General features: G+C 46.8%; 1 protein-coding gene and 1 long non-coding RNA gene across 2 annotated transcripts in view; one reads left to right on the top strand and one right to left on the bottom strand.

Moving 5' to 3' along the window:
* GABRB1 (gamma-aminobutyric acid type A receptor subunit beta1) overlaps window positions 1–27,243 on the bottom strand; it is a 188,305-nt gene that overhangs the window by 32,926 nt on the left and 128,136 nt on the right. The window contains exon 5 of the mRNA XM_084856854.1: window positions 11,418–11,500. Coding sequence (XP_084712980.1) covers window positions 11,418–11,500 — 83 coding nt within the window. The remainder of the gene's footprint in view (window positions 1–11,417; window positions 11,501–27,243) is intronic.
* Window positions 21,515–25,448, top strand: LOC146344182 (uncharacterized). Its single transcript, XR_014792171.1, has 4 exons — window positions 21,515–21,582; window positions 23,271–23,401; window positions 24,513–24,690; window positions 25,248–25,448. It is a non-coding gene; the product is annotated as an uncharacterized LOC146344182 (long non-coding RNA).

Below are 27,243 nucleotides of genomic sequence, written 5' to 3' on the forward strand. Positions count from 1 at the left end.
AATCGGTTGTTCCATGTCTGGTTCTTACTGTTGCTTCTTGACCCTCGTACAGGTTTCTCAGGAGACAGGTAAGGTGGTCTGGTACTCCCATCACTTTCAGAATTTGCCACAGTTTGTTGTGATCCACACAATCAAAGGCTTTAGCGTAGTCAATGAAGCAGAAATAGACGTTTTTCTGGAATTCTCTTGCTTTCTCCATGATGCAGCGAATGTTAGCGATTTGATCTCTAGTTCCTCTGCCTCTTCTAAACCCAGCTTGTACTTCCGGTAGTTCTCGGTTCGCATACTGCTGAAGCCTAGCTTGTAGGATTTTGAGCATCACCTTGCTGGCATGTGAAATGAGCGCAATTGTGCGGTAGTTTGAACACTCTTTGGCGTTGCCCTTCTTTGGAATTGGAATGTAAACTGACCTTTTCCAGTCTTGTGGCCACTGTTGAGTGTTCCAGATTTGTTGGCATATTGAATGCAGCACTTTAACAGCATCATCTTTTAGGATTTTAAATAGCTCGGCTGGAATACTGTCATCTCCGCTAGCTTTGTTGTTAGTAATGCTTCCTAAGGCCCACTTGACTTCACTCTCGAGGATGTCCGGCTCAAGTTCAGTGACCGCACTATCATGGCTATCAGGGACATTCAGATCTTTCCTGTATAGTTCTTCTGTGTATTCTTGCCACCTCTTCTTAATCTCATCTGCTTCTGTTAGGTCCCTGCCTTCTTTGTCCTTGATCATGCCCGTCTTTGCACAAAACGTTCCCTTGAGATCTCCAATTTTCTTGAAGAGATCTCTAGTCTTTCCCATTCTGTTGTTTTCCTCGATTTCTTTGCATTGTTCATTTAAGAAGGCCTTCTTGTCTCTCCTTGCTATTCTCTGGAACTCTGCATTCAGTTGGATATTTCTTCCCCTTTCTGCCTTGCTTTTCGCTTCCCTTCTTTCCTCAGCTACTTGTAAAGCCTCATCAGACAGCCACTTTGCTTTCTTGCATTTCTTTTTCTTTGGGATGGATTGAGTTGCTGCCTCCTGAACAATGTTACGGACCTCCGTCCATAGTTCCTCAGGCACTCTGTCTATCAGGTCTAATCCCTGAAATCTATTCCTCACCTCCACTGTATATTCATCAGGGATATGATTGAGGTCATACCTGAACGGTTTAGTGGTTTTCCCGACGTTCTTCAGGAGATAATGGAGGCATACAAAATTATGCATGGTGTGGAGAAAGTGGATAAGGGGATGATTTATTTATTTTTTGGTCTCATCCCATGAAGCTGAATGGTGGGAGATTCAGGACAGATAAAAGGAAGTACTTCTTTACACAGCACATAGTTAAACTGTGGAATTTACTACCACAAGATGTAGCGATGGCCACCAATTTGGATGGCTTTAAAGTGGCGTTAGACAAATTCATGGAGGATAAAGCTAGTCATGATGGCTATATACTACCTCCAGTATCTGAGGCTGTATGTGTCTGCATTTCAGTTGCTGGGTAATATGGGCGGGAGGGTGCTACCCAGCTCTTGGTCTGTTTGTGGGCTTTCCATAGGCATCCAGTGTGAACAGAATGCTGGACTAGATAGGCCTTCAGGCTGATTCAGCATGGGTCTTCTTATGTTCTTACGAAGGCGGCACAATGAATTGGCCCAGCCGCAATGGTATGAAGTGGACTTTCTCCTTTAGTATGAAACCCTTTCAACCCAAAGTGCGTGTTCTCCATAAGCAATCATTTTATCAATGCAGTCTCGTTGCAAAGAAAAACTGATAATCGTTCTGCTCAAATCTGTCATAACATTTTTTGCCAATGTAAGTGGTAATGAAGGTTTTGATCGGAACACAGCTGTTGGAGCATTTCCTCCTTCCTGGCAACAACCATCGAGAGAGTCTACTGGAGTATTTTTAATTGATTCATACCAGTGCCTCTTCAAATTGACCCCTAACTATGTTCAAACATTATATACATTTAAGATGGTACCTATTTCTGCAGAAAGGAGAAAACACAGCAACAGACTGTTTCAGAAACATAAATGACTTAATGAGACATTTTCTATTCCGCCCACGATCCCTTATTTCATGTGGAAGCCAATTTTATGGTGTCACCCGCTGAATGCTCACAATGTGATATTTAGTGTTTTACATTTGGCAATTAGTATTCAGTAACTGATGTTCTATATTTGATAGTAATTGATGATGGTTGATAATATTGTAAAAGATGACAAGGATGCTAAAGCAAACAGAAGGGATGCCAGTTAAAGCAAACACAAAATCAGAGAGCCACTTATTCAGGCATGCACAATTTGTGACCCACTGAGTTACACATAGCCTAATACAGCCATATATTATGGTCTGCTAGGTACTTGACAACCTCCCCCCAGTCCAGTTCTTGCAGTCTTAGGCAGGTATTATGATGATGATGATGATTGACATTTCGATTCTGCCATTCCTCCAAGGAGCTTGGGATAGTGTACATGGTTCTCCACCCTTCACAGCAGCCCTGTGGAGTAGGTTTTGCTGAGAGATAGTAACTGGTTCAGAGTCATACAGTGAATTTCATGGCTGAGTGAAGATTTGAACCAAGGTCATCTAGGGCCTAGTCCAACATTAACCGCTATACCACACAGGCTACAAGAGGCTTATCAAGTTCCTGGTAGGCCTCCACACAAGGCTGGTTAGAAGTATTTGGTTTGGTGGGTCACAAATTGTGTGGGCCTGCATTTACTCTTTCACACCAAGACTGGAGTAGAAAGCAAAAGGATTTTATTTAAGAACACAAAAAGAGCTGTGCTGGATCAGACCAAAGGAATATCTACTCTAGCATTCTGTTCCCATGCTGACTAGGCAGGGGCCTATGGGAGGCCCACAAGTAGGACATGAGCTCAATAGCACCTGCCTACTCATGTCCCCTAGCAACAGGTATTCAGAGGCATACTGCCTCTAATACTGGAATTAATCTATAGCCATCATGCATAGTAGCCAATGATTGTATAAAATAGAATTGTTATTTAACAAATTTTGAGGTTTTGCAGTGTCCCACAGAATGACTTCCCTCTGTTGCAACAACAAACTGAACACTGTGGTTCCTATGCTATATGATCTCTGTCATTACAAGCAGTGCTGGCTCCAGGCTTTTGAGGGCCCTTGGGCAACAAGACACGCTGAAGACTCCCTCAGTGAATCTCACCACCAGGATCACCAGCTGCTATTGGTCCTCATCCTCTTTCTCAATATTGCTACCACTTGCTTGCTTGACAGGCAGAGAGCCAGGGAGCAAGTAGGTTGTGACATATTTCTCACCACCACTATTGTCTGGGCCAGATTGAGAGACAGCTGAACAAGCAGGCTGCAATGGTGAACAGGAGGAGCAACTCCAGGAGGCTCTGGTCAGTGGGCCCTCAGTGTGGGCTGCGAAGGAAAACTGTAGTTCTGTTCAGGCTGCAGCTATTAAGACAGGCCTCCCTCTGAGTGTTCGAGAATATTGCCATATAAAGGAATGTGTATAAGTAGATAAGAAGAGTGTGCTGGAAACTTCTTGTTTTCTGTGTGTATGTGCTTTAACTGTAGTAACCTCTGTAAGCATGTCAGTACCTGATTGGCTGAGCATGGTGGCGCAGCAAGAAATTGCAAAGTATATAAGTTACTGCTTATCTGTACCAGGGTGTGTTCCTCCTGTGTGTGTGATCCACCCATACTAGTATGCTCTGCTCAGAATCTGCTTAATAAAGGCTTATAGTGTCAGAATACCCCCAGCCTGTTGTAGTTCTTGGGAAGGTCTGAAAACTTTTCCTCCTCAGGGCCCTACACTGTTTGTGTAGGCCCTTGGCAGGAGCCCAACCATGCCTACGTTTGATGCTGACCCTGATTGCAGCAACTTTCCAATCAGAAACTAAGGTGGTGGGGTGGGGAGGAGTAAAGTTTGGAGGCCATGGTAGTTTTCACTTAATAGGTACAGGGCCAGGCCTGACCCTACCCTTTGCTTTGCCTGGGTGAATGCCTTAAATAAGGGGTGCCCAACCTTTTTGGACCCTGGGGCGCATTTGGGAATTTGAGAAACTGCTGTAGGCACCACTACAAAATGCCTAATCAGTGGATCGCTACTTTCGCATCTTCGTGTCATGTCTATGGACCTTAGGCTGCGTCTTATTCAGCAAAAACATTTGTTTCATTTCTATTGGACACCGCAATGTCTCTTTAATAAGGGATTGTCTAATTCAGCTAATTGCTGGTGGTGCAATACAGCTAATGCTTCTTTTAAACATATGTTTAGGCAATGCCCAGTGATTGTGTCTTTTGGGGAGGTTATTAGGCAGATAAATTTTGTACTGGAACAGTCTTTAATATTCACTGATGTACACACTCTTTTAAATTATTCACTTGCTTCATGGAAATTAACAAATGGTCAGTGTAAATGGATCCTCCACGCCCTTTTGACAGCTAAAAAGACTGATATTTCAACATTGGAAGGATAAACTCCTATAATGCAACAGACTGAGGACCTTACAACACTTTCAGTACTTGAATGGGTGGCATAAACAAAATGGATATTTGGTCCGCTTTTGTTGAAACCTATGTATAATTGCTAGAAAGTTGTATGCATGTCATATGTATTCATTGCTATGGATATATACAAATCCAGGTAAATATATTTAAAAAAACAGGATTAAAAAAAAAGTTAAAGTTTTGTGGGTGCCTGCGGGCACCATGTTGGGGACCCTTTCACTGGTATCCGTGGGTGCCATGTTCAGGACCCCTGCCTTAAATGATGGGTGTGCTGGAGTAAAGCAACAATGCTTGTGATAAGTCATCTGAATCAGTAAGGGGGGTGGGGATAGACAAAAGGGATCTTGTTTTCTTCCTCCACTAGTTTCTTCTTGTAACTACTCTTTGGGCCCATCTACACCTGACTTTTACTCCGGGGTGGGTGCGAGTTGAGGGCCCTCATGACAGATGATGCAGTCGCCACTTTGCAACCATCTGTGGTTTTCGCCCGGAAAATGCAGAGCTCCAAGGAGTTGTTTTGCTGCAATGTTTTTCGTTTGCTACAAGTTTCCCCACACTTGTGAGCTGTCTGTCCCTTCCCCAAACTGACTTTGCATTTTGCAGTGGGCGTGTTGTAGGCGTGCATAATGCCTGCATCACTCTGTGATGCCCCTTTACTCCCCCCATCCCTTCGCAGCTGCGCAGTTACAGAGGCACAGAATGGCATTTTCATCTATTTAATCACACTTTTGCAGGTTCGTATCTTCGCAATGGTTGCTTTTGGACTCAGTACCCAAGGGCCAGGGGAGGGGTCTTGGGGGAGGACCAACTTTGCTCCAGCCACCATTTTGGAGCGATGGGTGCAAACCATGGTGAGAGTCTCAGGCTCGGGAACTGACAAACAGATGGTGTGGAAATGAAGGCGCAAAAAATACTTTTTACCTAACTAGGGACAGAAAGACACAGCAGAGCCCCTAAAATACAAACCAGCCAATGAAGTGTTGCACCCTCGCGCTCACAGGACTGCACAGCTGTGCATTTAAGTATAATGACAAAAATAAAAGGAAAGGGCACAGCGGAGTCTGTTAGGGAAGCGCACAGCAAATTGTGAGCGCATACCACCAGAAGCTACTTCGAAGCTGCAATGCTGCGTAGTTGCAACGGGGTGAGAGGTGAAAGCGGTGCCATGTAGATGGGGCCTTTGATGTAGATTGCAACTCTCCAGCTTCCTTCCTTCCTTCCTTCCTTCCTTCCTTCCTTCCTTCCTTCCTTCTTCACTGGTAGTAAGTGTTCTATGGTATTAAGTGTTCTACAATGCTGTTTGCTTTTGTAGGGGCAGTATGTGGGTGTTTCTTTCTATAGTACTTGTCTTGGACCAGTTACACGCTGAAACTACACAACTATACTTATCAAACAAATATAACTCTTAACAAGATGAGGAGGCACAGGCAGGGAGGGAAAATTCTCTGCTCCCTCCTCTCCTACTTATCACTCTGGGGTTCCTCTGAAGGCCACGCCCTTTCCCCCAACCACCAATTGTTTGGTGGTTTCCTGGCTTTTGTGCAGTTTTTCCCTATCCTAAAAGGTTGAAATGCCTCTCCTAAGACTTCGTTATACGGGCAGTAAGAGTTTTAAGCTAAAATATGCTGGTATTTTTGTTTTAGTTTTTGGCCCTACTTCTTTTTCTTTTAGCCCTGCATACCACTGGAATGCCACCCCCAAGAGCATCACCAAAATTGAATTTGGCCCACAGGCTGAAAGAGGTTCAATATCCCTGGGGTGGAGTAAAGGGATGGGACCAGCCTAGCTTCTCCATTTTGGGAACGGAGGTACTGAGCAGGTCTATGGGGTGGTAGTAAGATCAGTTGGGAAAGGACTGAACTTTTTCACCCACCCGTCCTTCGCCAATCAAACTTGACTGGCCTTTGGCTACTTAATTAGGGCTATCAATTAGTTATAGTCATTTTAGCTGATTAACCATCTTCCTTTTATCCAGTTAAGCAACCGATTTAAGTAAAATACATTTGCATATTATCAGCGCCTTAAAACAGATGCTTTTTATGATACTCAAGGAACTTTGAAAGATCTTCCAGTTTAACAAAAGCTACTTTATCACTCCCCTTCATGGATCACTGCCTTGTTGTGGCGAAGGGGCTTGCGTAACTCAATGAAGCCATAAGCTATGCCGTGAAGGGCCACCCAAGACGGACAGGTCATGGCAGAGAGTTCTGACAAAATGTGGTCCACTGGAGAAGGAAATGGCAACCCACTCCAGTATTCTTGCCAAGAAAACCCCATGGAATGTATCACAAGGCTAAACGAGATGACGCCGGAAGATGAGCCCCTCAGGTCGGAAGGTGTCCAATATGCTACTGGGGAGGAGCAGAGGGTATTTCCAAGTAGCGCCAGAAAGAGTGAAGCGGCTGGGCCAAAGCCGAAAGGACACTCAGCTGTGGATGTGTCTGGTGGTGAAAAGAAAATCCGATGCTGTAAAGAACAATATTGTTTAGGAACCTGGAATGTCAGATCAATGAATCAAGGTAAGCTGGAGGTGGTCAAACATGAGATGGCAAGATTGAACATCGACATCTTGGGAATCAGCGAACTAAAATGGACAGGCATGGGCGAATTTAATTCAGGTGACTATCATATCTACTATTGTGGGCAAGAATCCCTTAGAAGAAATGGAGTAGCACTCATAGTCAACAAAAGGGTGGGAAAAGCAGTACTGGGGTACAATCTTAAAAATGATAGAATGATCTCAGTACGAATCCAAGGCAAACCATTCAACATCACAGTAATTCAAGTCTATGCCCCAACCACTGAGGCCGAAGAAGCTGAGGTGGATCGGTTCTATGAAGACCTACAACACCTCCTAGAACTAACACCAAAAAAAGATGTCCTCTTCATCATAGGGGATTGGAATGCTAAAGTAGGAAGTCAAGAAATCACCGGGATAACAGGCAGGCATGGCCTTGGTGTACAAAATGAAGCAGGACAAAAGCTAATAGAGTTTTGCCAAGAGAACATGCTGATCATAGCAAACACTCTTTTCCAACAGCACAAGAGGCGACTCTACACATGGACATCACCAGATGGTCAATATCGAAATCAGATTGATTATGTCCTTTGCAGCCAAAGATGGAGAAGCTCCATACAGTCAGTAAAAACAAGACCTGGAGCTGACTGTGGCTCAGATCATGAGCTGCTTCTTGCAAAATTTCGGCTTAAATTGAAGAACGTCGGGAAAACCACTAAACCGTTCAGGTATGACCTCAATCATATCCCTGATGAATATACAGTGGAGGTGAGGAATAGATTTCAGGGATTAGACCTGATAGACAGAGTGCCTGAGGAACTATGGACGGAGGTCCGTAACATTGTTCAGGAGGCAGCAACTCAATCCATCCCAAAGAAAAAGAAATGCAAGAAAGCAAAGTGGCTGTCTGATGAGGCTTTACAAGTAGCTGAGGAAAGAAGGGAAGCGAAAAGCAAGGGAGAAAGGGGAAGATATACCCAACTGAATGCAGAGTTCCAGAGAATAGCAAGGAGAGACAAGAAGGCCTTCTTAAATGAACAATGCAAAGAAATCGAGGAAAACAACAGAATGGGAAAGACTAGAGATCTCTTCAAGAAAATTGGAGATCTCAAGGGAACGTTTTGTGCAAAGACGGGCATGATCAAGGACAAAGAAGGCAGGGACCTAACAGAAGCAGATGAGATTAAGAAGAGGTGGCAAGAATACACAGAAGAACTATACAGGAAAGATCTGAATGTCCCTGATAGCCATGATAATGCGGTCACTGAACTTGAGCCGGACATCCTCGAGAGTGAAGTCAAGTGGGCCTTAGGAAGCATTAGTAACAACAAAGCTAGCAGAGATGACAGTATTCCAGCCGAGCTATTTAAAATCCTAAAAGATGATGCTGTTAAAGTGCTGCATTCAATATGCCAACAAATCTGGAACACTCAACAGTGGCCACAAGACTGGAAAAGGTCAGTTTACATTCCAATTCCAAAGAAGGGCAACGCCAAAGAGTGTTCAAACTACCACACAATTGCGCTCATTTCACATGCCAGCAAGGTGATGCTCAAAATCCTACAAGCTAGGCTTCAGCAGTATGCGAACCGAGAACTACCGGAAGTACAAGCTGGGTTTAGAAGAGGCAGAGGAACTAGAGATCAAATCACCAACATTCGCTGCATCATGGAGAAAGCAAGAGAATTCCAGAAAAACGTCTATTTCTGCTTCATTGACTACGCTAAAGCCTTTGATTGTGTGGATCACAACAAACTGTGGCAAATTCTGAAAGTGATGGGAGTACCAGACCACCTTACCTGTCTCCTGAGAAACCTGTACGAGGGTCAAGAAGCAACAGTAAGAACCAGACATGGAACAACCGATTGGTTCAAAATTGGGAAAGGAGTACGACAAGGCTGCATATTGTCACCCTGCTTATTTAACTTATATGCAGAGTACATCATGAGAAATGCCGGGTTGGATGAATCAGAGGTCGGAATTAAGATTGCCGGGAGAATTATCAACAACCTCCGATATGCAGACGATACCACCCTAATGGCAGAAAGCGAAGAGGATCTAAAGAGCCTCTTGTTGAGGGTGAAAGAGGAGAGTGCAAAAGCTGGTTTGAAACTCAACATTAAAAAAACAAAGATCATGGCATCTGGCCCCATCACTTCCTGGCATATAGAAGGGGAAGAAATGGAAGCAGTGACAGATTTTACTTTCTTGGGCTCCAAGATCACCACAGATGGTGACTGTAGCCATGAAATTAAAAGACGCTTGCTCCTTGGGAGGAAAGCTATGGCCAACCTAGACAGCATAGTAAGAAGCAGAGACATCACCTTGCCGACAAAGGTCCGTCTAATCAAAGCTATGGTTTTCCCAGTAGTAATGTATGGCTGTGAGAGCTGGACTATAAGGAAGGCTGAGCGCCGAAGAATTGATGCTTTCGAACTGTGGTGCTGGAGAAGACTCTTACGAGTGCCCTGGACTGCAAGGAGGTCAAATCAGTCCATCCTAAAGGAAATCAACCCTGAGTGCTCATTGGAAGGACAGATAATGAAGCTGAAGCTCCAATATTTTGGCCACCTAATGCGAAGAGAAAACTCCCTGGAAAAGACCCTGATGCTGGGAAAGACTGAAGGCAAAAGGAGAAGGGGACGGCAGAGGATGAGATGGCTAGATAGCATCACGGATGCAATGAATATGAACTTGAGCACACTCCGGGAGAGAGCGCAGGACAGGAAGGCCTGGCGTGCTATGGTCCATGGGGTCACGAAGAGTCGGACACGACTGAACGACTGAACAACAACAACAACAACAACAACTTTATCACTGTTAGGAGAAGCAATATCTTTAATAATACCTTTATCATTCCCTGTTACAGTAGTACAACAGAAATAAAACACCCTTTAAAATAAACTAGTGTCACTCTCCACCCATTAAAAATTGCCCGCACTGATTAAAATTGGCACTTACAGATTAATCAACTGAAGGCTCGGTAGATTAATCTGCAAATTAGACTTTGCTACCCAGATGACGATAAAAAATGCAGTTACACAGTTGCAATTGTATGGTACATATAATGGATTATACCAAACGTTTTCAGTAACAGTAATTAATTTAGATGCACTTCTGTCATGGGAACAGCTATTTTTGTTCAATTTTAAAGATAAGGTGGCAAAATGATGTTTCTAAAGTTTTTTAAGGAGTTAATAGCAGATCTGGAATACCCATTATTAACTCGGATCCATATCATACCTGTCAAGAAATCCATTTTCTTTTTGAGAGTAGTTGCTGGTAACAAGCTCCATTTCATAAGGAGGGCCTGGGCGCCTGGCACACATTTGTTAAAACCACCTGTGTGCGTTATCATAAAGTTTTCTAGTCTCCAGGCCTTCCAAGGTCAGAGCAGAATTTCTGCCAAAATTAGACTGATTTCAGCTGGGTTGCAGTGAGAGGTCTTCACTCCCCCACCTCTCCTGGAAGCCAAGACAGTTACCCAGCCCAACTGTAATTGGCTATGGAGGCTCACCTCACACATCTCAAGGGCCGGGAGGAGTATAAAACTAGGGGGGGGGGCTACTTTTGGTATTTGGTCTTCAATCTGATCTTCATTTTTGTTTGTCTCCAGTCTGGTCTTTGTTTTGATCTTTAGTCTTTGTCTGCTTATTGGTTTGTGGGCCTGTGAGCTTTGGGATCCTGAATTGGGCCCTGCCCTATAGGAAGACCCTTACTTTGATAACGTTTAGGATAGCATAGGTATTGCTTTATTGTTTTTGCCTGTAGCATTGCTGCAAAAGGTTTCTCCATTGTTTAAAGGGCTTCTCTGATTGCTTTGGGTTTTCTTTTATTTCCTCTGATATTTGCATACCTTTTTTTTACCCCTTTCGCCCTTCCTTATTGTTAATAAACTTTACATCTATTTCAAAGTTTGTGTGTGCTTTATTCCACTTAAGCCTCAGTACCAAATTCAGAGCCTTCTGCTTTGGTCTTGCTACTGTTTAGAATTTTGGGCCTGGGGTATGAAATAGAGGGTGTCAGCTTGAACCCTTATTTCTGTGCCCCAAGTGAGCCCTGAAAAATCTGAGTATCCCCTGGCTCAGCCTGGGTTTGGATGTTCAGGGATGGTGGCAGTCTACCGAATAATTTGTTTGCCTGCTGCCCCTACTGCAGGGAATTGGGAGTTTGGGGGCAACCCCTCTTAACCCCCTTCCCACCCCTTCACAATACACAATGTGTCAATCAAATGAGGCAAGGGGTATTATCAGCAAATTCATTAGAGCTCAGAAAAACACCAGTAATTTAGATGAATGTTGCTTTATGCTGAAAATATCTGCAATCTATTGTTTCGTTCTTGCACCATGCATTCTGTTTCAAAGCAAGTTTGTACTTTTACAGAAACCAATGGAAAATGACAAGACAACTTACAACTTTCAATTTCCAGTGTGCAGTTCTGTTCGTCCAGAGGATACCTGCGTAAATCCATCATGCAAGCAGCTGTGGTAGTGATTCTGGGGGAGAGAGAGAAAGAGAAGGTTGGATCAGGAAGCAAGGATTTCTGGTAAGTTATTTTACTATTTGAAAACAAGTTTGTTCTCTTAAAGCAGACTTCCCCAACCTACACACTCCAGATGTGTTGGATTACAATTCCCATAATCCCCAGTGGTCATGGTGCCTGGGAATGATAAGAATTGTAATCCAATACATCTGGTGGGTGTCAGGTTGAGGAAGGCTGCCTTAAAGTATGTCATGGATTTCAGATTCCTGGGCAGATAACTTTCTGGTGCATTCTAGTCAGGGCATATGTGATGTGATCCCATAAGCCAAAAGCAGGCCACTACCCATGTATGGGAGTACACCAGTGGGTTTTCTGCCTGCCAGGAATGGCAAAACACGGAAGATGCTTGTGAAGCACTTGGCAGACCACAAGAATAATATTTAGCATTTCTGCTGTGCTTTCAGACACTTTGGCTTCATATGCATCATCATGTGATCCTTACATCAACCCTGTAAGGTAAGTGGGTATTATTACCCCCATGTTCCAGATGAAGGGCTGAAAGGAAGTGGCTTGCCTATAAAGGCCACTTAGGGCACAATGCTAGGCATATTTAGATGGAAAAAGGCCCTACAACTCCCAGCATTCTCCAGCCAGCCATGTTGTGGGGCTTTTTCCTGTCTAAACATGCATAGGATTGCACTCTCAGTGAGTTCAGGGCAAAGGCAAGATTCATACCGGAGACTGATGATGTTTAGCTCAGTCTTAGTTTGGCTTGCTGGGTCACAAACTCTGCATTCTAATCCCACCATTCTGTACATATCTGGTCCTCTTATTTCAGAGCAAGCTACATGGTATGACAATGTATCACATGGCAAGAGTTGTGTACATGTAACAGGTAAGGGGTGGAGATTGTTGCACAGGGATGCCGATCTGTAATGTGTAGTTCAGCCATTATTTATGTAAACATGTACATGAAACCACTGGGAGAGGTGATTAAAGCTTTAGAGTAAGGTACCACCAGTATGCTGATGACACCCAGCTTTATTGCTCTTTGTCACCTAAAACCAAGGAAGCAGCTGAAACCCGTGAACGTCACTTGGGTTTGAGGGCGAAGAAGCTGCAGTTAAGACCAGACAGAAGGTGATGTTAGTCAGTAGGCAGCTTGACTTGGGGATTGGGATTCAACTTGTTCTGGAAGGGGTTGCACTCCCCCTGAAGGATCAGGTTCAAAGCTTGGGAGTGCTCATTGATCCTACACTGTCCCTGGATCTTCAAGTGGCCGTGGTAGCAACAGTTATCCATGTCTTGGCTGCATCACATTTAGACAATTGCACTCTATGTGGGCTACCCCTGAAGAGCATCTGGAAGCTACAATTGGTGCAAAATGCAGCAACTAGGCTGCTAATTGGTACACGGTATAAAGACCATATTGCACCTATTTTGAAAGATCTGCACTGGTTGCCAGTTGTTTGCTAGGTGCAATTCAAGGTGTTGGTTTTAACATTTAAAGCCCTAAGTGGCTTAGGACCTGGTGATCTAAGGAATTGCCTGTCTCATTATGAACCTGCCCAGGTGTTAAGATCTCCCAGACAGGCCCGTTTGTTGACCATGTGTGAAAGGGTGCTGCTCCCATACTGTGGACTACGATTCCTCAGGAGTTATGATTGGCCCCCATTATCTTGGGGTGTAGAAAGAGTTCAAAAACACATCTTTTTAACCTAGCCTTTTAAATTATGTAGTTGCTTTAATTTTAATTTTTTTTTTACTGTTTTTACTGTTATTTTGATTGTTTTAAGGCTTTGGTGTTTTAAATTTCTGTGTACTGTCTTGATGGCTTTCAAGCAAATAAGGGGGTATATCCATGTTAATAATATAAGAGAGCAATCCTATGGCTGTTAGACAGTGTCCAGACAGCCATAGGATTTTTCGGTTCCCAGAAACCACACTCCCCGCCCCTGCTGCCTGGTAAGCAGCACGGTTCTTCCCCATCTCTGCGCTCATGACTGCAGTATGGAGTGAGTGAAAAGGGGGTGGGGAGGGGAAGAGACCACAGAAGCATCATTACATTTCATAGGCATCATCCAACCTCCCCCCCCCACTCCAAAGCCCCCAACCAGACAGCCAAAATTGGCCGTCTAGATGCAAATGCAGGGCAGAGGAGACAACCGTCTCTGTGCTCTGCCTGCATTGGATAGTTGGCCGCCTCCGAGTTGGGAGATGGGCAACTATCGCAATGGGATGGTGTCCTGAAAGAATGAATGAACATCCTGCTGTTCCGTTTAAAGTGTTCAAAACAGCTTATAAAACCACTAAAATCAGAGATAACCCCCCCCCACACACACACACAATAATAAAACTAGGGTGGCCACTTATGAATCATCAAAAGAGAGGAAATGCATCCCCAAAAAAGAAGACAGTGATTTGCATAACAGGTGCATATGCTAATTTAAATGTATAGATGCAGATTTAGAAATTATTATTTCTATGGGGTGATATAGAAATATAAATGATAATAATAATTTAAATAGAAATGCATTAAATTTCACCACAGTGTAGAAGACTGTGACCCAGTGACCTGCCTCTACTTGCCTGTTTTACCTGCTGTCCAGGTATTACTGATGGGCAAGAGTTCTTATGGTTCATTATCTTTAAACTGGAATTGGGCAGGACAGCCCTCCAAATAGAGGACACCTTCAAATAGAGGATGGTTCTCTGGCAGCACTTCAAATAGGAGACTGTCCTCTGTAAAAGAGGACATCTGACCATCCTAGGATACTGATGTTAGCAATACCAGCAAAGGAACAGCCCTTAGTACAGAATCTTGATGAGAAAAGGTTTGTAATACAAAGATGCCAACTCCACAATATTAAGATGCAATTCTGTTATTTACTTATTTATGGAGCGCCTCTATATTACCTAGATGCTGCTGTACATAAATCAAAGTACAGACCCAAGTCCTTTCCTTAGGCTCAGAATCTAAATAACTGGAGCACTAGAGAAGGGGAGTACAGGGGAAAGGGAGGAATCAATATGACAATGCCAGAAGAACGAGGCGAGTTTCTAACAGTTTCTAATTTCAATCTACTTGGGCCTAGACTGGTGTTCCTTTTCTGGAACTCTTGCTGGGTTGACAGTAGGGCAATTACCTAGCAGCCCTGGGTTGTAGTGTCAGTGCGCACATTTTGCATGCAAAAGGTCTTAGGTTTAATCACAGACATCTCCAGGTCAGGCTGGGAAAGTCTCCTGTCTGAAACCCTGAAGAGCCACTCTAAGTAAGTGTGGACAATAATAAACGAGTGGTCTGACTGACTTGGTATAAAAGGCAGCTTCTTATAGCCAGTGACCGATGCCAGTAGTTGCCCTTCTGGAACCACAGGGCAACAAGTAGTTGCAGCCGCATGCTTCCGGAGGGTTGTGGAAACCAGCGCCTTGCGGTTGCTTCTACTTAGACCAGACCTGTCTTCTCCTTCCTGGTGTTCTCCAGGGAGGGAGGGAGGTACCCCCTGTCTCTTTTGGTCCTCTGATCAGTGTCTTGGGGCCAGATCATCCTTCCCCTTCCTCTTCAAAAATAATCTCATCTATTTTCTTCCTTTTTCTTCTTCCGTCCCAGCAGCATGGAATGCTCACAGAAAAAATCCTTGATACAATCCCAGCTGATCATGTTTCAGGTAATTAGTTGCATACTGCGCAGTGTGAATGTGAGGTTGTTATTAATTTCTATGGCTTGCCAGCAGTTCATGAAGCAATCTTTAGTTCTGGTTCTGCCTTGGGGCCACCGCTGTCTAGGCTTGCTGCTTGTGTGCCTGTGGTTTCTTCTCAACCTGTGCATTTTTAAAGTGAACAAGTGGTCCTATAAGACTTGGGACTCCTTCACACCGGGTTTTTATCCTGCAATTGAGATTGCTCCTTCACAGAAGTTTGCAGGCTCTTTACATGACATAGTGACCCTGCCATGACGCTCTTGTACTAAATGCCCTTTGTTCCATTTTAAAATTTGGGGCAGGGGGGTGTATGCCAGCGGTGGTTCTTCTCACATTAGGCAGGGCCCCCAAAAGATTATATATGTATTTACTTGGAGAAAATATGAAGTGTTATGTTGGTTACTATGAAAGAAGAAGAGAGGCCAAATAATCATGATATGCTGTTTGGATTAGTTCTGCTGATATAGAACCTCACTGTGATGGGACTTCTTTCCTGAGGTGGGATTGGTCAGCGGAGCTCCCTGGGAGTTGACAGTTGACTTGAGAAAACAATTATAACCTTTGGGAGCTGGGGCTTAAGGAGAGGAGTGAGATGTCTTTGTTCTGGTTCTCCACTTCCGACAGCTGCCCTCCACAACTTGAGGGCAACAAAGGCAAAGAGAGGGGTGTGGCTAGAGTGCTCTTTCTCCTCATGTGTTTACCCTATTCAGGTTCAGAATGCCTGAATAGGGCTAAAGGTTACCTTGAATTTTCCACTACTTGGGGAAGAGGGGAGCAGCACTTTAAAAGAGCTCCTTTCCACAACTTCAGTTAGCATTTGACTGGTTTAAGGAGGACTTTGTATTACTACTTACTAAAATATATATATATATACTGTAAAGAATGAATGCTTTGAATATCAACAGTATTGATTTCTTCTCATGCAATATTGCTTTAGGATGCGTCAGTGGGTCAAAGGAGCTAGTTGCTTAGTATTATAAGGCATGTGGAGCTGACAACAGATGTTTCTTTGTAAACAAATTTCTAAACACGAGTGCCATTTTTTCCAACTTTTATGAGGTGGAGAAAATGTATTGCAACATAAAAAAGGAAAAGTTTCAAGAAAAAGAACATATGAATCCCTTCATGCAAACTTCTTTCCCCCTTATACAAGACTAAGTACAATACCTGTCTCCAGATATGCCCACCCAAACTTTAAGGCAGCCTTCACCCAAGTTGGTGCCCTCCAGATGTTCTGGACAATGTCCCATAATTTCTGGCCATTGGCTATGGTAGCTGGGCCTGATGGGAGATGAAGTCCTCAATATCTGGAGGGCACCAGCTTGGGTAAGGCTGTTTTAAGAACTTCATCTCAGGCCCTACTCCAAATGCCCCTGCCAGTGAGATGTGGTGGGTGGTCACTGGGGAAAGGGCCTTGTCAGTGGTGGCACTCCAATTAAGGCATGGCATGCTCTTCTCAGAGAGGCTTGCCTGGTCTCTATCTTGATGTCTTTTCTTTGCCAGGCAAAGACCTTTGTATTTTTGCATGGCTTTTAAACTGTTTAACTTCTAAAGTGACTTTTATCTCTGACAAATAACTTTATGCTGCTTTTATACATTGATGGTTGTTATTGCTTTTATTCTATGTTGTGTTTTAAAAACTTATTTTTATATACTGTTTACGTAAACTGCCCTTGGAACAACTTTATTGAAGGATGGATTAAATGTTTTAAATACAAATAGAGCCCACCCAGAGAGAGTTTGGCAGCAGCTTCCAGGTTAGGCTGTGCAATCATGCCCGCAATAGTAATTTACACCGAATTTCCCGTGCAGCCAAGGGCAGTGGGCAGAAGCCCACTTCATCTGTGTATAGCATCAGCCCATAGCTGAATCAAGGCAAACTTATTTTGCAGGATACCATGAAGATTAATTACCAAGTGCTCTGAAGATAAAAAAAAATACAAAGTAACATTTCACTGTATTGTATATGAAAAAAATATCCTGTGGAGTTGAGGCTTATTGAAGAAACTTCAGTGCAGTTGGACCTTTTCACTGTAGGGCTATAAATACAATAAAATAAAATGTATAGCAGAAATTCTGACAGAGCTATAACTATAGTCCTGCAAACAAGATACTGTAATAAAAGTTGTCCTTGAATGGGAAGCAAAATTTATTGCAAACAGCAGTTGTGTTTGACAGAGCAAATACACTGCAATTGTGTGTCCGCACGTGTCTTTTAAACCCCAAATGGAGTGGACAAAAATGGCAAGTTTAGGAAAGCACTAAGAGAAAAGCAAACTTGAGGACTGTACCGCCATTCCTAATACGGAACAAGGAGAGGAAGAGCAACTTAATTTTAGTTGTGTGGTTTGTTCATTAATGCTTGTTCACTGTGGGATGGTTTATAAAGTGATCCAGGTCCCAGTAGATTCTTTCCCCCTCGAACTGTAGTTAAGTTGACAGATGAATTTGCGGTGTGTTTCCAGCCATAGCCTTCCCTCAGTGGGAAACCTATTGTAGCAGATTATACTAAAATCCAAGGATATATACTGGCATATATTCTTCTGCCCAAGTTAACTCATAATACATTTGTTTGTGTACCTTCTAGAACAGCTTTTCCCAATCTGGTGCCCTCCAGATGTTTTGAACAATGATCCCCGGCATTCCTGACCATTGGCCATGCTGGATAGGGCTGATGGGAGTTGAAGTTCAAAACATGTGGAGGACACCAGGATGGGGAAGGCAATTCTAGACTGTGTTGTGCTCTGCAGTCCTAAGGCACTACCCCTGTACCGCTTGGTCTGCATGTGCAGCAGAATGAGGCGGTAGAATGGAATGTACCCATCAAGACTGCAATTAGGAAGTGCATTTCTGAATACTTCTCTGCATAGAAGATGTGGAACACGTGCAGGAGGAAGGAAGGTTCTAGCCCAGTGCTTTAGTTCTAGTCTTCTGCATGCAAGAAATCTCTTTTTGGGTAGGAAAGCATCAAAAACATGTTATTCCACCTGCAGTCCAGAGTGGGGCAGTTCATTCTATCACCTCAGGACTCTAACACGTCATTCCCACCTCATTCAGCTCCATGTGCAGATCAAACCTACCTTGACAAATGTGATGGCATGGGCTACAGTAAACTAGAACCATCCAATAGCATATGCCTTGGCCATTTATTTTCACTTTCATCTATGGTGGAAATATAAGTTGTAATACAAGGCAGAGAATAACAGGCATAACTCCAGTTCTCTTTTGCAGAAACAATAAATAAGACAGGAGTAATATGCTTAGCAATTTTCTCCCAAGTTTTATGATGGCCTGAATTTAGACAGCAAAACTGTCATTTTTCTGCAGTGTTAAGATTTATTAAGTTTTTATAAATAGCCTCATTTATTTTCCTTTCAAAGTTATACATCACTTCAAGGAAACTCTTCAAATAAAACCAACGGAGAGGATGTTACTAGGTTTAATCCTCATTGGGTTTCTCTATTACATCTCTGGTGATATTTCATGCCTTCCAGATGTACTCAACAGATATTTAAAGGATTTCATTTTTTCCATGGAACATGAAAAGGAGAGCAGTAGAAAATGGAAAGCTGCTTACCAACCATTAAACATTATTATTTCCCTTCTGTACCTTTCTGGCTTTAGTACATCTCCCTAACCATCCATGCCTCCTTCTCCTTCCAGTTGCTTTGGAATACTAGGGGAAAGATATCCCATATAGCAAATGCCTACCTAGGTACCTTGCCACAGTTGTCTTATTACTTTCTCTAGAGTAGTGGCTTTGAAATCAAGAAGCAGAGTGTGGTTGCAGATGCCCATTTTACCACACATTTTACCACATCTCTGCACCTGATGTTGGTAAAATTCTCCTTGCCAACTGGCAGGTTGATAGGGATAATCCAGCTACCCTGAGATGAGAGGGCTCACTCCAGGGCACAAGGAATACAAATTTAAATTAATTTTATTTGATATTTAAATTAAAATCTGATTTTTTTTTAAAAAAACATTAAATTGGAATTTTAAATTGGATTAGAAATAAATAAATCAGATTTTAATTTTTAAAAAAAACCATAAATAAAATACTAAGAGATCTGAGTCCTCTGTCTATCCTGTGCTCTGCTGGCAAGACTCAAGCAAGGCAGGAGGAATGATGGAGGTAATTTCGCTTCCTGTTCCTCCTAAAACCCTGCCTCCTACGGATGCTGGTCTCTCCTCTCCCACTGTCCCACTCCCTTTTTGAGCTCTTCATTGTCTTTAGAGGGCGCTGTTATGACCTTGAAAAAGCAGCCACTGCAGTGCTTTTAAATTGCCTTGCTTTAAATCAATCTACCCTGCTTCAGGATACTTTAGTTTTCTGAAAAAGCTCTTAAGTATGGCTTCTGATGTGCCTTAAGGTTTAAAATGTATTATTAGAAGCTAGACTTTAACATTCAAACTTTCAGGAGAATAAGAGACGCTAAATGTTCTGTTATTGATACACACCTTATGTGCAGAAGTGCTATACTAGCCTTCCCCTACCCAGTGTGCTCCAGATGCGCTAGGAATTATGGGAGTTGTAGTCCGGCACATCTGGAGGGCACTGGGCTGGGGAAGGCTGTGCTATACCATGCTTATCATGCTTATCTTCATGAAGTAGGTCACTACTATGTCCAGTTTACGGTCATGAAACTGAGCTGAAAGAGCACATTTCCTTATCTGAGCCAGGATATGAATGTTCATCTCCCAGCTTCGTTGCCAACAGGTCCATGATCGCTTTAAATAGGAGGATTCAGATGGGTCCCCTCACGCACAAAAAGCGTTTGGGTGGAAGCTGCAGAACCACATGGGCTATCTGTGCTCTCCTACCAATGTGGGGCCTCCCAATCAGTGGCTATGTGAAGGGGCCTTATGTGTATCCTGACGTACGCACATAGAGCTCTTCCGTATGAGAGCGTATCCTGATTGGTCCAGAATGCTCCGTGTGCGTATATCAGTACAGTATGGATGAATGCGCAACCAGTGGGGGACATGGCCAACACCTATAATGCCCCGGGGGGCAGTGCTTCATGGTGCAACTTTGTAACTCTCACACATTCTTTCAACACATTAGGGGGATCGAGTGAACTCCATTAATCTTTTAAGAAAGGCTTTCAGCAATATGTGAAATAGTCTGCCTCCCACATTCTGGCTCTAAGAAACACCCCCAGCTCTTAAACAGGATATAGGACTCTTCCTTCAGCTGAGTATACTTTCACTCCCACAGGTAACTTTCAGGTAAGCGTACATTAGTTATTGGATGTATTTGAAACATAATAAATAAAATCAGTGTGTTTACACTAGAAGAATGCCTAGTTAAGGCGCTGGGATTCTCTCTCTCTCTCTCTCTTTCTTCCTTTCTGTCTTCCTCTTTCTTCCCCAAGTGATCCATCTGCCCTTTCTCTGGTGATCTGTTCTTCCCCCTTCTTCCCCATTACATGGCTGCCTCAGGGCAGAGTTTTTAGTATCTCCCCTCCACTTCCTGACAAGCAAAGCAGGAATTACCTGCTTGGCACATTGGGCGTTTCTTCTTTACTCAAGGGTTTGGATGCTCCTGGCTGTCCTCTGAGATTTCTGCTTCTCCTATTCCTTTCACCGTGCGCCCTCCTTGCCGCCATGTCACTTCCTCCCTTGCTGTCTTTGGGGCTCCCCTTGAAGTCTTAGCTGCCATGATGGCTGCAGATGGTCCATGCCTTCCTCTGCCTCATATCCCACTTGCCACGGTACAGCTGAGAGGAAGGACTTCTTCACACAGTTCATAGTTGAACTATGGAATTTGCTACCACAACATGTAGTGAGGGGCAGCTTTAAAAGGCCAAGGGACAGTTACATGCCTGCCCTCTTTCCCCCTGCTGTGGGACAGACCTCTCAGGGGAATGAAGCCGACAGAGCCCTCCCTTAGATGCCTATGGGGGTGCACCATGGCAGGAGCCATGTCTAGTGGTGACAGCAGGCACGCCTTCATTCAGAAGGGACGAGCACAAACTCTGATAGCTGCATGAGGACTTTGCTGTAACAAACTTAGAGCTATTCCAACCTGCGCAAAGCCAGGTTCATTCAGTGGCATGAAATACAAATGTCTGTCTACAAGGCTGGATCGACACTTACCGCCTCTTCTTGCTTCCAATTCGGTCTCACCTACACAGTACCCGCCTTGTATTGGACCCGGAGTTTCCGGGGTCCGCGCCCCCGCTTTCAACACCCTGTTATCCTGGGATTTCCCCCTAATGTGCTCCGATTTTCCGCCTTCACTACCGTATATGGTCCCCTCCCACACATGGCCATATACGGCGGTGTTTGTATTTCCCTGCTGGCCAATCAGAGTGCACCACTCCTCCAGGTTGTGTTCTGGCTATCGATCACGTCTCTCCTTGAGCAGTCGGCGTCCGTGAGCAAGCAGGTAGCCCCCCCCCGCGCTCCCACCCTTGTCTTTTAAAAAAAAACACAGGATAACTTCCTTGAAGATTCGAAGAATCGTAGTTTGGGGCTTGTAGATATCGCTGCAGCCTCCCCGTCTGCCCGGATCTTACGCTAAGCGCTTAATGAACATTCCCCACCTCTCGTGTCCGCGTTGCATTCCACCCTGTGTTTACCCGCCACTCCCCCAGGTATTCTCCCGGTATCGCTCGCGTCCATTCCTGAGCGGCCAGTGGCCGTGAGCAAACACATGGCCCCCCTGCGCCCCTGCCCTGGGCTTTATTTTTAGACAAGGGGACCATCTTTGACTCTTTGAAGAATCGAAGTTTGGGGCTTGGCGGTATCGGTGCAGCCTCCTCATCTCTCTGGATCATGCGGTGGGCGCCTAAAAACCACCCCCACATTTGTCCATGCATTGCATTCCACCCTGTGTATCCCCCCCCGCCACTCTGCTCTTCCATCCATGGCACCATCGGTTGGCACCCACCGTGCCTCCCCTCGTCTGGACACCACTCTCTTCCTCACCGCCCCCCCACCAGACATGTATTGCAGCACCTCGAGCTGCTCCCTCCGCGGCAGCGTGGGTAAATTTTTCCTGGGGAGACTTCCACACTGCTCTTGTCGCCGCGAATGCCATCCCTTCTCCAGGAGCGCCCCTGTGTACTGCACGTGGTGGCTACGTCCCCCCATCAACACCTTCCCCAGAGTTTTCATGGTGTTATTCCCCTCCACACGAGAGGTGTGTTTCCCCCCTCCCTGAGACAGTTGAGGTACGCCCGCTGTTGTGAAAACAATGTGGCCTGAGACTGCCGGACTGGCATTATGGGGATTGTGCGCTGGATGGCTGATCGGCTTTCCTGGGACACGTGACGTGTATGGGCACACGGTCCCATGGGATGGCATTTGCCCTGGAGTGTGAGTCAGGGCAGTTTCCCCTGCTTCTCTTCCCTCAGAAAAGGCTGCAAAGCCTGCCCGCTCCTCTTTCCTTTATTCCCTGCTTTGGTGACGTGTTCTGTCTCACTTTCGCAGGCAGACATGAGAGCATCCAGCCGGTTACGTGGTGGGGTGCCCCCTGCACAGAAGGTGCTCCAAATCAGGGCATGACATGCGGCTACCCTGTGATGCCCACCATGAACTGTGATGGCTAGGCAGGCCAGCCTCCGCCCTGAAATTTACTTCCGTGTGTTCCTTTCTTAAGCTCTTACTGTGCGGGTCACTGGGTGACCTTCAACAGCAGGGAGATCCCACTGCCCCCGCTGGAAATCCCGACCAGTACAGTTCTCAGAAAGATCTACTGCATCAGGCCACCCTTCCTTCCACCATTCCTGTCAACAGAGGATGGCTTCCACTAGCAAGGGAAGAGGGTCGTGGAGGCGCGCAGAGATAGTGAACTTGCTGAATATTTGGGGGGAGCAGAAGATCCAGGAGCAGTTTCCTAGCAGCCACAGGAACCTCGACTTCTTCGAGATCTCCAGGCAGATGACTGAGCGAGGCCACACCCATAGCACCATTGAGTGCAGGGGGAAGACAAAGTCAATGCGGCAGGAGTACAGGAGGGTAGTTAACCATAACTCCCATTCAGGGAACAATGTGGCCACCTGTCCATATTACGCGAAGCTGCACAGCATTCTCCGGGGGGATGCCACCATTTGCCCCTTGTGTGGTTGGAAGTTTGCAGATTGCTCGTGCCGCAGTGCGCATGGAGACCCCGGAGATGGACCCCCTGGAAGGGGAAACGTTGGAGATGCCAGAGGGATCACAGGAAGAGGAGGATCACCTTCCCTTGCAAGTGCGTGACGTGGGTAGGTACTGTGGCCCGGGTCGGTGTCTGGGGGTAGTGTGTGTGGAGCATTGGCTATCATCCGGGGGCATGGCCACATATTCCACTCCGCATGGTCCTGGTGTAGCCCCGCCACCTACAACCACAGACTGCCCCATTGGCCAACCGGGCCCGGGCCCACCCACATACTTGACAATACTCCCTGGTTGCAGGTTGGGGAGATGTTGGGGGGCATGTGTGGAGCGGTCCGGGCACAAGAAGGACAGGGTTATCGGGTTCCTTAAAAAGGACATGCCCAAGGACACAGCAGGCAACTGGAGACACACTTAGGGTTGGCGGAGAATTTCTCCCCGAAACTTCGGGGGGTCGAGCGCCAACGTGTTCGGCCCCCCGAACAAGTTTCGGGAAGAAATCCTCCGAACCCCCCCGCACCCCGCACCCCCCCCGGGATGGGACTTACCTTCACCGAATGTCCCTCCCGGTGGCTGGTCCGGCCGGCGGTTCGGCGGGTGTTCGAGCGAGGCGGGAGCGGCAGCCGGTCTTTCGACCGGCTGCTGCTGCCGCCATTGCAATGAAAGAAAAAAAAAACACGCCCCCTGATAGGCTACGTGATGATTCACATAACCTATCACGGCTAGATTTGCAAAGTCAGCCGTGATAGGCTACGTGAATCGTCACGTAGCCTATCACGGGTGACTTAAAAAAAAAAGAAGTGTGTACGGATAATGGCGGCCCCCATAGGGAGCCGCCATTCCCGTTCCTTATTTGGTCGCTGTAGTCTACGTAAAGATTTACGTAGACTACGGCAAAAATAAGGGCAACGCTATTTGCGTGTAGGGAGGGAAGTTCGCGGTTACTGTGGTATTGTTAAGGGTCTATACCTGCCCGGAGCCCTAAGCGTGGGTATTATCCCACCCCGGTCTCCACCCAGAAATTACACTGCAGCAATGCCTGCCACACCTCCCACATTCCCGGGCTTTACCTCGGGTAGTGATGGCTGCTAGTGGGAGACAACCGTGGGTCCCGGCAATGGGCATTTCACACGCAGGCCCCGTGCGCAGCTATTGCTCTATGCCGGCCACCAGAGACTGTACCGCACTGCATGCTTAAACCCTGTCAACTCTCTCTAACAGAGCATCTAGTGACGAACAGGCAGACCACGTTATCCCCTGCTACACACCTGTCACAAATAAGAAATAGAAGAAGCCATACAGCGGCCAACGACATCGCTGAATGCATCATGCATCACACCATGGAGGAGAATGACTGCGCCCTCGCGGTCATGGAAGGAGACGCGGCGGTGTTTAAGGAGTATGTAAGAAGATCCGCTCTGGACGAGGAGGCTGTGAGCAGGGATAGGAGGGCACTCATTGCCTCCGTAGATGCCCATGTAGACATTCTCTGGACAATGCTGGCAAAGATGCCCGATTAGCGCGCAGGGCGGGAAGCTTTGCCCCTGGTGGGGGAGGTGGCGTGGGGTAGGCATACCCAGGAACATCAGGGGCCAGCCCCCCGATTGCACACTCGGGGACACCACGACTCCCAGGAACATGAGAGGAACCCTATGAGACCAGGCTTGGCCACTGCGGGGACCCCCTCCCGGGTTCAAGAGGAGGTTCCTTGCCCCTGGACATCCACACCAAGGCATGTTGTGGGTGCATGGATGAGGCCTGCATAGTTGCACAAGGCAATTCTCCACATGAGGGACTCTCCGTGAAAGTTCCCTGCTTCCCTCCTCTGTTCAGGGCACCCCCCAAGTTCCACACGTGACCGCCACAGTGGGTGAGCTGTGGTATGGTCTCCAAACTTTGTTTTCCCCATGCTACGTTTTGCCCCCATGTTGTTATCATGCTCTCTTTGCGGTTCAGGGGGATGCCATGATGGAACCTGTCTTGAGCTGGCTGGAGTAGCTTCCTGTATGGCGGGATTGGCTGTGCGCCGGAAAGAGGCTCCAGCGAGACTCGAGCGCCCAAAGAGAAGTGCCCCACACTGCTGTGCAGGACCACGCTCAAGTATCTATCTCCCCTGTGTGTTCCCCATCATCCCCATAGTAAAATTCTTTAGAAACCAAACAAGTCTCTCCCACAAGTTGTGTTACTTATGAGAGCAGTGTGGCACCACAAAGGTGGCTTTATGCTAAAAATTTATTTAAGTGCTTGCTTGTGTTATTTATAAGTGCTATTTACAAACTGCCCACCCCCCCCCCAGTGCAATAGATCCCAGATTAACGCTTCGCCCCCTCCCCCGAGCCTCCTCCCGACAGGTCTTCTTTTTTTCCTAGGCCTTCCTCTCAAGGCGTGACAGCCACTTCTCCATCTTCCCCACTGAAAAAAAGGGAAAGATCCCGATCAGGGCCCCCATGAATAACAACCTGTGTGCTGCCCACACACAGAAGCTGCCAGCCTTAGATACTCACTGGTCTTCTTCACCGAGCCCTCCAGGTGGATGATGGCTCCGAGGACAGTGGTGGTTGTCCCCGCTTGCCCCGGAGACTCTCTGCTGGGCCCCCTGATAGCAGGCCCCGCCGAGCCTTGGGCAGGCTGCCCCAACTTCCCCGGCGCGGCCGCACCTGCGTTGGCAGAAGGGGAAGTTGTGTCAGCGCAACCCCAGTGATGGGATGCCCGTGGAGGGGATGATCGCACGCCGGTGGGCCGCTCTTGGAGAAATTTGGCGTGTAAGCAGAGCAGGGAGAAAGCGAGCGTAAGGCTGCCCACAGGGAGGAGTGCTTGCCCTGCGGCAGGCCAGGAACCTGTTCGCCTTTTCCGCTCATTCCCTCGCTGTGTGACAATGGGCTGCTCCCAGACAGCTGGCTGTTCCCCCACTGAAAACCTGCTGTCCGTGGGCCATTTGGGGCCATGCGCCGCTACAGGAGCGGTGTCCCCAGGACAAGGACATGCCAAGAAGGGCCTCCACCGCACTCTTTCTAGGTTCACCTGCGGTCCTCCTCCTGGGTGTGACCTGTCCCACAGTGGCCACTGCAGGGGCGGGTTGGCTCCTAGCCCCAGGTCCGCCTCTGGAGGAGGATGGCACTGCCCCCCCCCCTGGAGCTGCCGACAGCGTCACTTGCCGCCTGACCAGTGCTCTCTGCAGTGCTGGAAAAGAGAGGTTTGCACTAAGGAACAGGGTGGCCCCAAGGATTGGGGGGGTGCCCCAACCGAGTTCACGTGCAGGTTTGGTGGCATTCCCACCTGCCCCATGACAATCTTCCCACCAGTCGCCCCACAGGCGCATGCATGGGGAAACGTGCGTGCGTGCAAGGGCGTTGGCGCTCGGCCACACTTGAGCAAGCGCGCAGTTTCCTTGGCTTGTGCTGCCACGGCTGCCCAGAAATGTGGCACTGAGGTAAGGAGTGCTGTGCCCCTGTCCAGAGGGGCCCTTGAGAGGGGCAATCCCGGGTATTGTCCTCGCATGCCCAGGCCATGCCCCATCGCCCGCCCACAGCTTTCCCGGGCAGCCCCGGGCAAAGCACCCCCCCCAGTGGGGACAGCGCAGTCGGGGGGCCCATTCGGGATGTTGCGTATTGGGGTGCGCCACATGTTCAGCGCTGGCAAGGGGGCGCCACTGTGGCACACGTGGGCAAGGGGGGCCTACCAGCACCATGCACGGCCAGAGCCACCAGCGGGGCTTAACCCCGGGCATCATCACCCTGCTTGGACCCCTCGCAAGCCCTCCCTCTGGGAGGGCCACCACCCGCCCCTCCCCAGACACCACCACACAACACACTCCACAGGCACAGCACCCAAGACACAGTGGCGGAGACTCCCCATGGCTGACCTGCGCTGCGCCTATCGGTGGGGCTCGGCTGCCCGGCGCACACCCACAGTGCGTGCATCTCCCTGTAGTGAGGAGGCTGCGCCTCAGGGG

The sequence above is a fragment of the Heloderma suspectum genome, chromosome 5 (genome assembly GCF_057233095.1).
Source record: "Heloderma suspectum isolate Gila_16-S chromosome 5, 16-S_ref, whole genome shotgun sequence".
NCBI classification, from domain to species: Eukaryota; Metazoa; Chordata; class Lepidosauria; order Squamata; family Helodermatidae; genus Heloderma; species Heloderma suspectum.